Source organism: Colias croceus, chromosome 6 (genome assembly GCF_905220415.1).
Source record: "Colias croceus chromosome 6, ilColCroc2.1".
NCBI lineage: Eukaryota > Metazoa > Arthropoda > Insecta > Lepidoptera > Pieridae > Colias > Colias croceus.
In genome coordinates, this window is record NC_059542.1 from 1,862,723 (window position 1) to 1,878,426 (window position 15,704).

The 15,704-nt window shown below is 35.2% G+C and overlaps 1 protein-coding gene across 2 annotated transcripts in view; it reads right to left on the reverse strand.

The window, feature by feature from the left end:
- Nucleotides 1-39: 39 nt before the first annotated feature.
- The window catches only part of LOC123692444 (DNA N6-methyl adenine demethylase), an 80,257-nt gene continuing 64,592 nt past the window's right edge, over nt 40-15,704 (reverse strand). For both annotated transcript variants that reach the window (XM_045637189.1, XM_045637190.1), the window contains 8 exons: nt 13,964-14,125; nt 9,915-9,984; nt 6,863-9,382; nt 6,582-6,721; nt 6,163-6,391; nt 5,664-5,942; nt 5,146-5,374; nt 40-4,833 (listed from right to left, as the gene is read on the reverse strand). In XM_045637189.1, the coding sequence (XP_045493145.1) occupies nt 2,580-4,833; nt 5,146-5,374; nt 5,664-5,942; nt 6,163-6,391; nt 6,582-6,721; nt 6,863-9,382; nt 9,915-9,984; nt 13,964-14,125 (5,883 nt within the window). In that variant the 3' untranslated portion in view covers nt 40-2,579. The remainder of the gene's footprint in view (nt 4,834-5,145; nt 5,375-5,663; nt 5,943-6,162; nt 6,392-6,581; nt 6,722-6,862; nt 9,383-9,914; nt 9,985-13,963; nt 14,126-15,704) is intronic.

Consider the following 15,704-nt stretch of genomic DNA (forward strand, 5'->3'; position numbering starts at 1 on the left):
TTTTGATAAAATACAGGGTTCAAATAAAACGAACAAGAATGTCTTTTAAATTATTGTATTAATAAATAATGGTAGTTCTATTTACATGACACATCTTTTGTTTTGGCAGAAGATAATAAAATATTACACAAAGGCTCGTCGTAACTGAAACGTAACGACCAAGTGTAACACGAAATACATTGGTAAACCCATTTCACCGCACCGAGGGTAAAACAAATTAATTTTAAAATACTGGTCGATTTTTGGTTGCGGCAACATTGACGGTACTATGAGAGGCGGCGTGAACACTGAACACGATTTGAAAAACGAATGCCTGTGTGAATATTATTTGTGTACATGCGCACTATAATTGCTATAAAACTATTTCGATACAACCTTTTTTTATTACTTGCTAACTTTTTTATGACGACTTTAAATGACCAATTAAAATTAGAAACGTATTCACGCGTCGCCTCTGCAAATTCATTTAACAAAAATATAGTTGTGCCGTCGATTACATACAAACACACTGGAGACATACAAGCAGTCAAACGCACGTGATCTAATCGTATATCACAGGTTTCTAAACCTAATGATTTCTTATAAAACTCACGAGGATACACTAAGTTATTAGTATTACAACCTTCTTACGACTGCATTCAAATTAAACTGAAAAAGCATTTTGTTTATCGAAAAAATATATTCAAAAAGTTTTTTGTAAGAGTATTGAGTATCCGTTTTTAAAACTGATACAATTTCGGACAAAAAATAAAATATTGTAAGAAACGAATTGAATGCAGTCTAACATTGCTGTTCGTAATTTGTAACTAAATTAAAATAAGTTGGTGCATAAACAACATTCGAGTGAATACAGAAGATTTGATACGAGTTATGATGACGTTTGCGAATGCTTTGATATGTCATATTTCACAAAATGAACACGTTACGACGTCCGTGGCAAGAATTGGGCATTTACCAATGACATACATAAATAATATCAGAATAACTTTAGGCAAACGATTACAATTTAAAATTTCAAGCATATCCATAAGATCGACGACAATATCGCACCATTCGTTTATTAATTTTATTTTTCACTCCTACATTACAATGTACATAGACCCCGATGTCTATTATTGCTTATTTTTTAAAGTTTTGCTCTCAAAACTTTATAACCTATAAATAATTTCACGTTCGTCCCAATAAATTTACCATTCAATAAATACGTACACGTAAAAAATATAAACTATATCAATAGTTTAATCTTTAAAACAAACTTTTCTTAGCCTAATTATATATTAATAACTATTCATCAGTATGTTTTCAATCATTTTCAATATAATGCCTACTTTATAAACTTTCCAAGCGCCTGAATTTTTCGCAAACACTATTATATAAACTTATGTATTTTATTTATTCATCTTTTATTGTATGACTAATTTATAAAATTTTATCATCGCTAAAATTAGAAAAAGTTCATTTAATGTAATCCATAAAATATAAGGTCACATTTTAAAAGTTCGAAAATGATTTTTTTTTATCTAAATACGATACAAGTTAACTTTCTGGTTGAAGCCAGAGACAGGCACTAGAGTTGAAAGTAAAGAAGGCTTACGAAATCTGCTAATAATTTAATGTCATAGATGTAAAAGCAAATATATTAAATATTAATACCTACAGTAACACTAAATTATTACAAAGAAAATGATTTCATAATGGTTCACGTAATACAATATAAATAAGTTAAATATTCTAAAAAGTTAAAAATACACACGTCTTAAGCTAATAGAAAAGCACTCAATTACGTTTGTGATACACGTATCGACATGATGCCATTTAAATCACTAAAACAACGCCAAAAAACAACCGCTAATGTATAGAGGAATGAAAATTAACATTAAAGTAACTAATACACAGATAAAGGTACAAAAATACAAATAAATACTACGTCGAACGTGCTAGTCTCCTCGCGGCCGCGTCGTCTCACAGATAAATATATTAAACGTTGTTTGTACTTTCGCTCTGAATAGTGAATTAATTGTAGATTTATTAGTTTATGAGATCATTGCATCGCATAAAATTTATCATGCGCTATAATAAAACCGACAAAATATGCAGACAATTCTATCTTATGACAGAGCGTATAAAAATAAACTAATTCCGTAATTTGAGACACCGGTTAAACTAAATACAAACACAAGAATATACAAAAAAACTACAATTATCGTCTTAAAAAATACGATTCGATACTAACGTAGTAACGTAAGACTAGTTGAAATGCGATAAACACTATTAAAAATTAATAATATATCTTTGATTGATAGCTCACTTGATTTAACTTGAAAAAAAAATACGTCATATAAATTGGTAGTCAATTCCGATGTAAATGCACTAGTGGAATCTCGCGGGAACAATGGACCAGTCTATCGAAAAATCGAGAGCTTACTTTTAATATTATAAAACGAGGAACTACAAAACGTTTGGAAAGCACGCTTGCTCTAGAAGACCTGAATCGAAAGGCATCGTATACCTTACATTGCTAAGGAAGCGATTTCACTCCGTCTTTTGGAAGAACATTGGGCCGACGGGCCCGGCTTGCGTCAGGTGCCCGACTCTTGGTAAGGACCTGTCACAGTACACGGATGCATCGGAAACAAAGTCGTCCAAGACATCGTCGTTTGTGTGTCAGCCCTGAGCATGATTTGCCCTTTCTTTTTAGCCGTATTGGTAGCTTCTACTAAGGCAGTCAATGAGCTATACCCACCCGGTATATAATTCTCATTATTTTTCCACTTTTCAGGATTAGGAGTTTGTCTTTGATCAGGGGTAGGCGTTGAGGCAGGGGAAACAGAATTAGAATTGGGGCCGGGTGTACCTGGCGTTGGTGGGTTCAAGCCGAGTTTCTTTAACCTCATTTTTTCTTCCCATTCTTCAAGACCGTGTTTGGGGCGGTTTAAATTTCTGTGTTGATAGAATACTAACGAAATTCGGGTAGGATTTGCTCTATTTGGATTTTTTACTGCTGTAGTGGAATGCATTTCATGTTTAGCGCATTCGAAAAGAACACTGCCGTGACCCAATGCTATCGCAACACCTCCCATTTGACTATCTTTAAAGCATTCCAGGTTATCGGAGACACCTGTAACTTCTCCAATAGGTTCAGCTTTTGGTGGTTCCGGCGGATAAGGTATGGAAAATGGTGGTGGATATATACACCAATTAGGTGAAGATTGACACCAATTTGGAGATGGATTTTGATAAAAATTTGAAGCGAAATTTGGGTTGTACTGATAACCGTACGAATTGTAACAATGTGAGTTTCTAATTAACTCTTCCCTTTTATATTTTTCTGCATTATAATAGGCTATGCTATTATAGTCGTTATAGGAATTTTCATAAGGATTAAAATGGCCGTAGGGATTTGATGAAAATGCATAAGCATTTCCCACCGTTGGGTAATTACTATAACCTTGAATAGGAGACTGATTACCGTATGTGTTTTGATTCACTGGGTAGTTATTGCTTGTTGTTTCTGGCTTGTTTGACATTGTTGAATTTTGATTCGATTCGTCGTGATTAATTGTGTAATTGGCTGGTGGGGTCGGTGTTTGAGGATGAGAATTTGTCCGGCTATCGTAGGGACTTCTATGTTCATAGCCCTGACTTAAATGAGGTCTATCAGAAGGAGGATACGGTTTTAAAAATGTGGATTGATCTAAGCCTTCTGGAATATTTACATGCGACCTAGATGGTGGCCTCGCCTTTGGTACTCTAAATACTGCGTTTTCATTGTCAATTACAGCGTCTTTTTGCTTGGAAGGATCCCAATTTCTATGTTCTGGCGATCTCCAAACACTCTTGCGAGCATCACCAGCAGCAGATGGATCGTTATTTGGTGATTTAATTTCTGATATATGCGAGGAAGCCGGGGATTCTGGCGTATTTTGGGGTTTATGAGAAATTTCAGTTCTAGGAGAATTGGGTATATCAAATTCAGGCATTTTTTGTGATATATCGGGAATTAAACTTTGCTTATCAATTTCTGGAGTATTTTTAGTTTGGTCCGAGTTTGTATCACTTCTATTGGAGTCTGGACTGTAATTATTTGATGTCATATTTAAATGAGCGGTTGTAGAATCTGGATCTTCCTTAACAACGTTATTAAACATTTCAGGATTACCAAAATCGGGCCAAGGATTTTGTGCATTATTTATTTCAGGAACATTGGGAGCATTAAACTGTTGCTCACGTTTTTGAAGACCAGATGCAAAACTAGGCAATTGGTTTTGGTTTGTGTTTTGGCAATTAGCGTCTACCATGGGTGGTGCGTGATTCGGATTGTATAAATTATTCTGGTTATGAATATTATAGCTTTGATCATAAGGATTATACGGCGAATCTAACACGGTACTCGATATTTGATTACTTTGTAACTGTGCGTCGGTGAAGTTATCAATCATTGACGCCATATCTAGAAGAGCCGGATTACTCATATTTGGATTTATAAGATTGGGATTAGAGTTATGCATATTTGGATTTACAAAGGCAGAATTATAATGAGGGTTGTTTGGGTTCGGTTGAAACGCTGAAGAGTTAGACTGGTGTAAGGCGGGAGTAGTTGCTCGTGGTGATGCGCTGTTTTGACTTCTCGGACTAGCGATGTTTCTACAATCATTTGGTTGGGGAGTTTTGGGGCCCGGTGTGGAACATTGCGACTTCTTCTGGTTTGGAGACGCTTGTGGAGTATTTGTTGACGAATTGTTAGAATCTGAGTTGTCTTCCTCCTTACGCTTTTTGCCGTGACGTCTGCAAGGTTGTAAAGGTACTGATCGAACTCGAACCTCCATTGGATATCTGAAATTTAAATTTAATTGTTTTTGAAAAAGTACGATTATAATCATTAATTAGAGTAAAAAAATATTTCAAGGCGGGAATTGAATTTAAGTTATAAAATGACGTTCTTTAGGATAAACTAGATCTCAATACACAATACTTTATATGATAATTCAATTGATGACCACAAATCTTTATTCAAGAGCTTTAATATTGATTACGCCCTATAGGGCGTAATTGCTATAGCAATTAGAGCAATTCAACATTAATTTCATATAAAACTTATAACCTACATATCAACACAAAAACAAAATCGTGTACATCACCACTCACTTGTCCAGCACTTGCAGCGCGCCGCTCTTCATCTTCTCCTCTTGTGCGTCTTTAGACCCGAACTCGTCAGTTGTATCGAGCACGTATAGCGGTAGCACGTGGAGCTGCTCGTCGGGCGCGGCGCCGAGCGCGCGGTGCCGGGCGAGCGTCACTACCGCTGTGCAACCGTTGTTCATGTTGTGCAGGTCGCGGTGCGCGTGCGCGCAGAAGTCGATGCATGCTGTTACACCTGTAAGGACATAAGTAATGGTTGATGGTAATGCTACGGTAAATTCGAAATAAATTGCTAAGAACTTTCTGTCTCTCGTTTATTGATTGTTACGTAGATAATTGTTATTTCTTCTTCTTTTCTTCTTTCTTTCCGCAACTTTAGCGATACTATTTTAGTGACCAGTGTTATATTTATATTTAAAAAATAATAAAAATGGAGATAGAAGTAAAGAATCATATTTGGTCACTTATATTATTTGTAGAACGAAAACATTACACCAAAATATATGAAATGTAGAAAAACTTACCGGAAAAAGGTCGTCCCGGTTTGAACCCTAACCGACAATCAGACGCTTCTTTCTCGAATTGACACTGATTGTCGAAGGATTTTGGTGCCAAGTTCATATACAAGGGACTGAGTAATGTCGCCAGCACATGCATGCGCTCCTCAATCTCGCTCTCCTCAGTTTTGACCGAAAGTCGGAACTTGCGGACGGTTTTTGAACGGGCGTACTTGCATCCATTGTAATACATGGACCAGGAGCAGCCGAAACTGTAGGAAGCGCCGCATGTTTCTGGATCCAAGCCTGAAAGATAAAAATAAATGTATAAAATGTTGTCTTGTGTTTTACTTTTTATAATAGTTAAATCGAATAGCTTAAGTCTATGTGCCAATGTCTAATTCAGAACCTACCAGCCTCTATAGCTAAAATAAATAGACATCAATTCTCATAAGCTTTCTCATAATAGAAGTATTAAACGTGAAAATTATCCACTATGATGAATAAACGATTATTATAATCTTACCTTGACATGCACAAGTCCTATTCTCGTTAGTAGCACATCGCCTAGTTGTGGGCAGGCCATATCTATTAAGTTTGTGTGATAGCAGCGTATAATCCAAGTCAGCTTCAGATTGAGGAATCCCCTCCCAGGCCACGAGGCACACTACTATCCAGGACGTTGCACATTTATGGCCACTACGGAATTTTACGACGACCAAAACCTTTTCGGTGTAGTTTGCGCGCCTGATGACCTGTAAAAGACAACAAATAAGTTTTACAAAATGCATAAAATGAATATGGCACTGAGAAAAAGATAAGAAACAGTAATATTTATAGTTAATGCAGAAAGTTAAGTCTGTAAATATTTATGGTATAAGTCATTTACATAAAAGTGCTAAATATAAATATTAGGTAAAAACATTTTTGGATCCATACACTCACCCACTTGGCCATAGGACAGCCTTGAGCTGTTTTGCCCTCTTTGCCAGTGTAACAGACTTTCTCTATCCTCAATTCCTTGCCAGATAATCCAGTTCTAGCTTCTAGATCTTTTCTTAATTCTGCGAGAGATGATGCTGCACCTAAAATTGATTATTGTTTATATAATATTTTTTGCTAAAGAGCTAACTGCAAAGAAGAAGAAGAGCATACTTACTAATTTTGTTACTGAATGAATGATGAATTAAGAAAATAAGCTTTCTTTATTAAATGTAAATACGTACCTAAATGTGTGTAATAGCTTCCGGGTTCGGGCGGATTTTTATCCGCAGGAAAACAGTTGCAATCTGGTACTTCTGTTCTTGAATTATTTCGCAATCTCTCAAGATTTTCAAGATATTCTTTAGAGTAATTGAACTGGTTCTCTTTTGGGTTTTTCGAATAAATATCGGGCGTGGGTGTGTTGCGTTTAGCTTGAACTTTTGGGTCTAATTTTTCAGTTGAATCAGGATCACCTTCTAATATTTCATCTTTCGTTTGAAGTCCTGGACATGCCCCATCTCTAAGATGTTCAGGTGGGGGCTTCTTTGTCGAACCTTGTCTACAGCATGAATACCCAATTTCATTTGTTATAGCAGCGGGTCCTCCGTCACCAGCGAACATATACGGTTCGTTCTTCGGTGGACCATAATTCATATTTTTATATATTTTGTGTCCTGGTGGTGAATGTTCCGATTTTATTTGCTCTATATAATAAGGGGGCTTTGGTTCCGCCGGTACGTGACCTGGAATAATTTTTCGGTCATCTTTATTTGTTTTGAGTTCGAAATTTCTGTTATATCGCTGAAACCCCATATTTTCATGTAGCCGTGGCATTTGTGCGTAATTCTCAACAGTTTCAGGCCTCTTTTCTAAAGGATAGTTTTGAAATTGTTGGTAGCCTACTGGTTTTTGATTAAAACTTTCATGCTTAATAGTAGAAATCGGTGGTAAAACATTAGGTTGTGATCTTGGTATAACTCCATTTTGATAATCTCGTTTAGGGTCAATTATATTGTTAGGATAAGAATTTTTGGCTACCATTCTTTGTTGTGGTTCTGATTTCATTCTTTCGTCTTTTTGATATGGGTAATTGTCAGGTGCTTCTAATTTAGGTATTAAAGGTGCAGATGGATGTTTAAATTTTGCATCATATGCTTCTCTTTCATAAGCTCTCTTTTGTGCGTTTACGTCCCGCGGTGGCACGCAATTTTGTTGATTCATTTCCGATACAGGTCCAATGAGCATTTTAGATTGAAAATCTTTACTATCTTGTTGTTGATTATAGTTTATATTATCATTAGCATACATTTCCGTATATTTTTGCGCATCATAATGTGCATTAGTATAACTATTATATTGACCTCTCATATCAGAATACGACGGCAGCTTTTGAGGAGCTTTAGAAACGTTCTCCGATGTATTGTGCTTATCATAATCTCTCGAGACTTGCGTCCCCCCCTCCCATACGTGGTGGCCACCACCTCCGAATTCACCCACACTATAAGTGTGGGAATTTTGTGTATAATTACCAGCAACAGGATATACCTGATTGCCTACGCGGTAATTACCTCGGAGATGGTGGCTATACGATAAAAAATGACCGGTAGTATTTCTATCATCAGCGACGGATACACAGCCTTTTCTATCGTCTAACCCTCGAGGTGGCCCCTCTCCCGGGTCACCTTTGTCAGGAGGCGTATTCGTGCCATCGCGAGAGTGGTTTTGTTTATTCAATATCATTGTTTTCAGTCTCGAGTTCAAATTAACCCTGTCTGATTGAGAGAACATCTGTTGTTCAGACTCCTCTTGTCTTTGCTGTTGCATTTGTTGATTTTGCATTTGCTGATTCTGGATCTGCTGATTTTGCATTTGCTGATTTTGCATCTGCTGACTCTGCATTTGTTGATTTTGAATTTGTTGATTTTGCATTTGCTGATTCTGAATTTGTTGGTTTTGTAACTGTTGATTTTGCATTTGTTGGTTCTGATAATTTATTTGATTTTGTAATTGTTGTTGTTGACTTTGCATTTGACTGATTTGCTGTTGGTTTTGGATTTGCTGATTTTGTATTCTTTGGTTATGTTGCCATTGCCGTTGTTGCCAATCGTTTTGATTTTGTGATTGATTGTTTTCATTATGTTGCCCGCTCGTATAGCCGCCCGAATACCCGCTACAATCGAGTGAAGCTCGCGGACCGTTGCTCCCCTGCAGGTATCCAGGCTCGGCGTTTCCCGAATGCTGTCCATTCTGGTTATTTTGTTCTTGCCTATCACCGTCATTATTGGAATCGCTTGTTGTATTGTCACCGTTATTGTAATCTTCTGAATGCTCTGACGTATAATCAGCGCGATCATAATTTTGTTGGCTTACTGTATAAACAGGTGCAGCGGTGGTTGGAACTGCGCTTTGGTAAGACGCTGCAGACGCCGGCCTAGATTCATTTCCTGTTGTTACTCCCGTAGTAGGAGCTTGTTGTGCGTATTGCTGTTGATATTCCGTCGTATAGTGGGGAGCTCTTGGAGATGGAACCGGAGTGTAGGCGCCTCTGTTTGACGGTGGTCTTGGAGCGGGTACAGCTTGCACGCCTGCTTGATAGTATGTGTTATTCGTAACGTCAAATGTTGTAGCGACATTCTGGACGGTGTACGTAGTGTTGGCCTGGTAATGCGGAGACGTTGCGTAGGGCGTGTGGTTGCCCTGGTAGTCCAAAGTTGTTTGTCCCGTTTGAGTTGGCAACTGTTGGATGAATTGGTTCTGCCATCCTGTAAATTAAGTAAGGATATCTAATTTTAGTACATGTGGCAGCACCAACACAAATATTATAATAATACGATATATGTTATATAGTTTATAAATTCTACTTCTTTTAATAGTATTAGTCACAGATTCTGAAAATAGATATGTATTTCATTTAGTTCATGGTCCTAAACCCCTATTTTGATTAAAATTTAATTAACACTCTATTCTTGCCACAACAGCGTTAATTACGATAGTGACGGGGTTCACTAATCCGCTGTCGACGCTCATTATAGACTTGCGGAAATCTGTTAACGTTTCCATAGACTGCTAAGTCTGGATTAATATAATCAGTAAATTGGAATTTGATGCTTGTAATAATAGAGTGTGCAATTTATCATTTCGATATTGCGCCATTTAAACTTTGCGTGTTTTGTAGGTTTAAAATTCCGAATTAAAAATATATTCTTTGTAATTAAAAGAGTAAAAAAATAATCATTAACAATACCATGAAAGCCACAAGTGACAGTTATCATAATGTTAAGAATTCATACGTACCTTGTGACGGGTCTGTCTGCCAGGTTGTCGGAAACCTGTTCGGGTCTCCTGCGTAGAACGGCATTGGCGCCTGAAAAAAATAAACACACGTCTTTTTAATCGACTTCCAAGTGCTGATCATATCTATAGTAATGGAAAGAAATGGTCATGATTTTTTTATGTTGTGTGAATTTCTGCAACTGTTCAGGATTATAATTAAATTTAGTTTAATATGTACGTGTATAATAAATCCTGATAAACGGTGGTCATATTATTAAGTAAATTATATAACGTTTTCGAATTGTAGAGATTCTCAATTTTCTTTTAAGAAATAACCATTGCCTAATCTTACATTTTAATTCAAAAAGGGTAAATAGGTTCATATTTTAGACGCGTAGTTCATTATTCTGTCACACTAATTTTGAACACGTGGCGTTCTTGAGTGCAATTGTCTTTAATTAAAATTAGCCTGAATAGTGTCTACGTGTTACATACAATATACAAACGTCGTAAGAAACTAGCAATACAACTTCCATAAGACTTTTATTTAAGACACCTCGCGTTTTAACTTAGGTATTTTACGTTATCTTTAAACAATTTTAACATTCCTCACTAAACTGTACATTTCCCAAGTACACAGTCGACATTAATTTTTCAAGTACGAATGTAGAATAGCTATTTTAATATTTGACACACATTACAACACATTATAGTATTGCGGACGAGGTCGCTTCCAGCTTCGTCCATTGTTGTTTACTGTTAGCTTGGAAACACGCTTCAAAAGATAATGAATTATTTTCTAAAGCTTTTTAATGTAATTTAAAACAACTGTTTACAGTGACAACCATTCTGCTTTAAATAGCGTTATTCAAAATTATTCTTAATATTTAATTTATGATGGTTTCTACGTTAGGTTGTACAATGATAAAATTATGTAAATGTTTTGTAAACAACGCCATCTTATCTTGTAATTTCTAGTTTAAACAAAGATTTTTCCAAGAATTGGAAGGGTTTCGTAAGTTTCTCATGTCTATTGGAGAGTGATCTTATCAAGAAACTAAAACTTTTCACGTTGTAAATACATTTTATGATTATTGTAATAGTCCAGTTTCAATTTGATAAAATCGACATCGATATATCATCAATTGTAATGGATATTTTATATTTATAATACCTATATGTTTTCATATATACTGTATTCAATATTCTACAGTCTACTATATTTTCCCAAATTATATTATTGGCCTAATATTTATATTCAAAGCTATCAAAAGAACCAAATTGGTCATTATTTTAAGGACAAATAACTCACAAATAGTAATTTCTAAAACGCAACATATTGTTTAAATTTGTTAATTGTGACATCGTTTACATATGTAGGGCTTGTGGATCGTTACAACATAATCATATACTGACCAAGGTCTCGAGACCTTGAAACCGTAGCTAATAATAGGCTATAAGTAATACGTTTTATTTTATTCCGTTTTTACGTTTTTTCTATGAAATGGTATTATACGTACCTAATGGAATATTAATTGAATGAAAAAGTATGTATTCAAATAAATTGTTTTAAAGGTCAATTAACGAATTTCCCGTTTCCCCTCCTTGTATGTGTTGTGCATTATATATACTAATATTATAAAGCTGAAGAGTTTGTTTGTTTATTTGATTGTTTGTTTGTTTGAACGCGCTAATCTCGGGAACTACTGGTCCGATTTGAAAAATTCTTTCGGTGTTAGACAGCCCATTTACCGAGGAAGGCTATATGTCATCACGCTAAGACCAACAGGAGCGGAGCAATGCGGGTGAAACCGCGGGGAAAATCTAGTAAATTATAATTTGATAACCGGGATTTGAACGTAGCTCTCCTTTAACGCGTAAGCCACTGCACCAATAAAAGCGGTAAAATAAATAGGTAAAAATGTAAGGTTCATATTTCATAACCTTACATTTTTAGACAAGAATCAAGAAGGTCACATTTATTAATATAGAACATAGGACCTAGGATAGTGGATTACACTGGTACTGGAGTACAATATTTTATTTTTTGAATAAATCCAAAACAATTTTCTTTAAATAATTTTAGTAGGATCAGACACATTTAACTGAACGTTTATAGTTAATAAAAAAATTAAAATCAACACTAAACAAAAAAAGGTTTTCTGTATGTTGTAAGAGTTTTCAATTAATAAAGAAAAACAGTAAACAAAGACAATGTTGAAATTACGCTTGAAACACGTGGAGCTTGGAAAAAGAAGTTACAAGTAAGCGTTGTTTGAGCTTCATAAAAACGCCAGCTGCCTTAAAGTGATTTATAAAGCAATTTTTTCCCTTTGAATACACGTATTACGTTACACACTTCAAAGTTAAAGTAATTAAGAAAACTTAACGCAAAAGCAGGTAAGAATTTTTTTAATATCCGCGATGTTAAGGGTATGAAAGCCGAAACATTATGACGGAAAACATGTATTACATACCCAAATTGTGTGTGTATACTTTGGCGCTTTGTTATTTTAATTTCTTCGAAAAGTTTCCCTTTCATATACTGTTAGGTTTTAATTAATGTAAAGTGTTCATGGAAATATAATATGCTTACGATAACGAATTTGAATAAAGGTGTGTTAGGTAGGTATCTTCAGAGATTATAATATTTATATTATTTATTTAAGCTTCATAATTCATATCAATATTGTACAGTGTACACCCAATATAGATTTCCAAAATAAAATTTATTTATTTATTTAATGTTTGCAATAATGAAATTTGTCGTAGGTACTTACAATTTCTTTAATTATGTCAAATTTAATCTTCAATCGTATTCATATATTTTACGACAATATTTTGGAAAGATTATTGCAAACATTGAGTTAGTAACTCAATGATTGCAAAGAAAAGTGTAAATGGCCACTTTTACATTGTTATTTATAGTTGCTACTCGGTATGTAATCAACCATTGTTTTTGTTATAACTGTCAAGCCTTTTGAAAACAGCGCGAAAGAGAATAAAACACGTCCCTTTTCAATTGAAGGCGATAAATTTGAGCCGACTGCGCGCAAAAATTGCAAAAGTTGGCAGCACTCGTGAAAATTAAAAATTTTTAACTTTTGTATTAGCTAGCCTTGTTAGGGACACGTGTTTTTTGTCCAAAACCATATCTATGACTAGCTGTTCCTCGCGGTTTCACCCGCATTGCTACGCTCATGTTGGTCTTAGCGTGATGATAATATAATATAGCCTTAAAGCCTTCCTCGATAAATGGGCTATTTAACACCGAAATAATTTTTCAAATCGGACCACTAGTTCCTGAGATTAGTGCGTTCAAACAAACTCTTCAGCTTTATTTTTTTCAAGTATAGATAGGCCTTTGACATAACCCGTATTGATTAGTGTAATGTAAAATAAAAACTAGCTAAATAAAAGCGTCTAAAAATAAAATTAACAAGGAAAATGTCGATTTAGTTAATGTAATTACGTTTCATTTAGTGAAACAAAATAAATTAAATTGTTTGTAGAGACGCAGACGCTCTAGAGCCGGTATTTACTTAATGGGATTAAATTTGCTTTTATAATTCTTGGAACAATTATACCAAAGAAAATCTTCGCATATTGTACAATGCCTGTTATGTTTTAGAAAACGAAGTAATGAAGCTTTACAAAGGTTATGAAAATTAATTCTTAAATTAATTTCTTGGAAATAATTTTAGTTGCGTTTCTCTGTACGAGTATTATACCGCCAGAAGGGAAGCGAAGTTATTTGCTTTATATCTACCAGTATGAGTCCAATGGTAGACGCATGTAACATCTTATATGTTGTGATCTATGCGTCTTCTATCACGAGGATTAATCTATACTAACATTATAAAGCTGAAGAGTTTGTTTGTTTGAACGCGCTAATCTCGGGAACGATCCGATTTGAAAAATTCTTTTGGTGTTAGATAGCCTATTTATCGAGGAAGGCTATAGGCTATATATTATCATCACGCTAAGACCAACAGGAGCGGAGCCACTGCGGGTAAAACCGCGGAGCACAGCAAGTAACTAATAATATGAGTATACATATGGTAACTCACCATCGGCTGACTGGGGTGTTCCTGCTTCATGGCCGGCGTGGTTGCAGGCGCGGGGCTTGGCGCGGCGGGCGCGGGGCCGGGGGACGCCGCGGCGGGGACGCCCGGACTGAGCCCGACGGGCGCGACTACGGTGCCTCCGAGCGGCTTGCGGCCGCGGTAGCTCTGTGGATTGAGACCCTTACTATATGACATAGAAAACAAGAAGAAAAAGAGAAGATCGGCCCTTCTGCCTTTCTGCCACACTGATAACCTTGTAAGACGATAAAAATCGGTCAAGTGCGAGGACTTTGGGTTCGAGGTGTAAATATAAAATACGTTAAAGAGAAATTGAGCCTAAGAGATAATCTGCCAGAAAACTGCCGATTAGCGTCCGTGGCCGCTTTAGGAAGGCTGATTATGACTATCTGTTATATAGTCAGAAAAAAGGAGCAAACGAGAAGCTCTGTGGTCAACTGAAAATCCTGTAAACTCTTGTGATGACTAGAGGAATTTGAAATCTCTTTCACCGATCGATTTTTTTAGGCATAAGATGATCAGCTTTCTGGCAAATATTATGTGAACATAAGAATGTCTAATAATAATCGCTTATAGTGGTAGGTTAATGTGATATCGAATTGTACATAGAGTCTTTAATAGAATTCCTGTTGTATGTATAAATGTTTCGAGTTTGGTGGAAATTAATTACGTATTAAAATTATTTATATTACCTACATCAAAGTAAACAATAGAAAACATCACGCATTATTTGGATATAACAGGCAGACCATCATTTAACTCTACTATAAATAAATTAGCTTACTGCACGCTCGCATTAATATTTATTATTTTTTTGAAGTCATTATATTAATATTTAGGTAGTCATAATATAATTTTTATGACAAATTAAATGTTTACTTATTATATTTAGGTATAAGATTATACCATCTTATTCAAAAATATAAATTGGCAATAGGCAAATAATTATTTCATACTCATAGCATAAATACTACCTACAACCATTAATATTTCTCAAAATAATTTCAATTGAAATGAATAAAAAATTTCGACCAAAATGTTATTTCACCGAAGATGCAGTTGTTGCAGGCATCATAAAATTGACTCGCATGACTGAACTGCTATAACTTTTAATCTTAGTTTTGCCGGTACAATGAACAAATATACTAGCACATCATTTTATTGTTATATGTATTCCATTACGGAATATCTATTCATACTTTTTTGTGCAAATTATAAAATATTTTTAAGCCTCCCTTCACAAATTAGTGGGCATGAAAAGCGTATTAAATTCTAATGTTTGTAATAAAATTGTGAAAAAACGAACAATTGCTACCCTTAGTATTTAAAAATTGCTTATTTATAAGATAAGCATTAGGATAAGAAGGTAATCTGTGAGTGGCTGTAGCGTGTAAATGTTCCAGAGTTTGTGGGTTTGACTTAAAGTCATAATAAGCGCTAGTTGCTTATAAAATACCATTCATTAAAATATGTTAAACATTAGCATGCATGCTTTTTTCATTTCAGCTACTAGGCTAATGTATTATCATACATAGCTGAAACAATCAAGAAGAAATTGTACCTAAAATTTGTGCATAGAATTTCTTAATAAAATAGTAATATAAACAATTAAAAATGACGGCCTCAAATGACAAAGGCCATCCATTACGCGAAAACAAAGGAGCATTGTGGAGGACACAAGTTGGCCTGTAACTTGGCTTTTGTTGAACTTACAACTCGAGTATAA